We start from the raw sequence: 1,869 nt of genomic DNA on the forward strand, positions 1-1,869 counted from the left end.
GAACGCTGCTGTTAATGTCAAACGCTCTGAAATGTGCGAAAATCAGAATTCACAATTTGACAAGAATATCAGCTAATGAATAAAGATGAGTAAATGTCATGATCAACACAAAAATTCTTAATAGCAAGGAAGGATTAAACTGAGATTTTAAAGAAGAGGCTATATTAAAATGATATAATCGCTCAGTTCTATTTTAGCAGTATGCTTGCTTTATACCAGTTATTTGTTCGATTAGCCATTTTCCACGAATGGAGGATTCGAATTCAATAATTTCAGCGTGACTTTCATTGAGCTCCAAGAAATATTAAATTTTTTTTCAAAATTCACTTTGCTTATCCTATGGTAGCCAGATCCACCCAACATATTCACAAAAAAAGAGTTATTCAGTTTTAAGCAAGAGGATTACCTATGTATAACGACTCGAGTCACTAAGCCTTCGTATTATTTAAATCTTCTAATGCTTTGGTGAACTCAGTAATATTGAATGCAACAGGTTAAAAATTTGAATGCCAAGCTGGACATTCCATAGAGTTTCTTCCAAGTTTTGTCGACGCTTTCATCTAAAAGTACCACTATAATGCACACTAACTACACACAAACTAGGGAGTTATTTCTTTTTTGGTCACGATTCCGTCAATTTTTTATTTCAGTTTTTTCATTAAATAAATATGTAGATGTAAGTGTACACACATTTGACTTTTACATAATTTATCACAATTAAAGCTTCTTATTCCTCCCATATATTTTAGCCAAAAAATCCACCACGATGACCATGTCGATGGCCTCCGTAGCCTCCGTAGCCGCCATAACCTCCGTAGCCACCATATCTACCGTAGCCACCATATCCGCCGTAGCCACCATAACCACCGCCGGGAAAGCCGCCATAACCTCCGCCGGGAAAGCCGCCGAATCCGCCATAACCGAACTGACGTGCTTGACGAGCTCCTTCAATGCTTGCCGAAACGCCCGCATCAACATCCAAAAGTTGCTGAGCCTTTGATTGCACTGCTTCTGCTACCGGCACGGCTACAATTTGTACAATTTCGGATGCGTCGGGTACTACTGCATCCTTTTCGGAAGCTTCCACTTGTAGCGAACTTTCAGGTACTAGAACACTGACCTGTTGCTCCTCTAGCGGATAAGCGCTCGAATAAGCCAAAAAGGCTAAGAAAACGATAGCGATTCCTCGCATTTTTGTGGACGATCTGCTGGCGTTTCTTTATTAATTAGCACTTTAGCACTTTCAAATTTCACTCTCTCCAATGATGAGTTGTTTCTATAGATTTAGCTGGAGCTCGACTATGTTCGCTGTCAAAAGCGGTTAATGCTTTTATAATGATATTGCGCCGCAAATCTCCAACCATAGGCGGTTTCTGTTTACTAACATTTCGCTCTTTGCGGTCAATTGGGAAATACCCAAAAAAACAAAACAGAAAAAAGAAATGAAAAGAATGAGTTAAAAAATAAATGCGAATCGGTAAACACACGTGTTTATATATTCAACAGATTTATTAGCAAAAGCCGCTAAGTTCATTCCATTCGTTGCATCTCTGATCGCCAAATTTAAGCTTGACTTTCTTGTTACAAATGTATACATGGAAACAACAACAAAGTAATTAACTTGATTTTTATACAAGGGAGTATACGGCTGGCTCATTACAGCTTCTGTTTCATTAAGTCGATATATGCGTTATATACTAGATCGATTCGGCAGTATCCAAATAGGAAAATCCAATGCACCTAAATTGTTAAATAATGTATGAGTATTCTGGAGTGCGGACTGAGGACTTAAAGTTAGAATCGAAAGGAATCGAAAGTCAATTTCATGTGACCAGCGATATAACAATAATTGTTTCTGAATAATATAAA

General features: G+C 37.9%; 1 protein-coding gene across 2 annotated transcripts; it reads right to left on the bottom strand.

Moving 5' to 3' along the window:
• Window positions 1-607: 607 nt before the first annotated feature.
• On the bottom strand, window positions 608-1,324 carry LOC126751501 (claw keratin-like). 2 transcript variants are annotated; one of them, XM_050461818.1, is made up of 2 exons: window positions 856-1,324; window positions 608-792 (listed from the first exon to the last, which is right to left on the bottom strand). In XM_050461818.1, the coding sequence occupies exons 1-2, from the start codon at window positions 1,190-1,192 to the stop codon at window positions 746-748; spliced, it is 384 nt and encodes a 127-aa protein (XP_050317775.1). In that variant the 5' UTR covers window positions 1,193-1,324; the 3' UTR covers window positions 608-745. The 2 variants fall into 2 exon arrangements, with proteins under 2 accessions (XP_050317775.1, XP_050317774.1); XM_050461817.1 differs by having other exon boundaries at window positions 608-1,324.
• Window positions 1,325-1,869: the final 545 nt, after the last annotated feature.

Source organism: Bactrocera neohumeralis, chromosome 2 (genome assembly GCF_024586455.1).
Source record: "Bactrocera neohumeralis isolate Rockhampton chromosome 2, APGP_CSIRO_Bneo_wtdbg2-racon-allhic-juicebox.fasta_v2, whole genome shotgun sequence".
In the NCBI taxonomy this organism is placed as follows: domain Eukaryota; kingdom Metazoa; phylum Arthropoda; class Insecta; order Diptera; family Tephritidae; genus Bactrocera; species Bactrocera neohumeralis.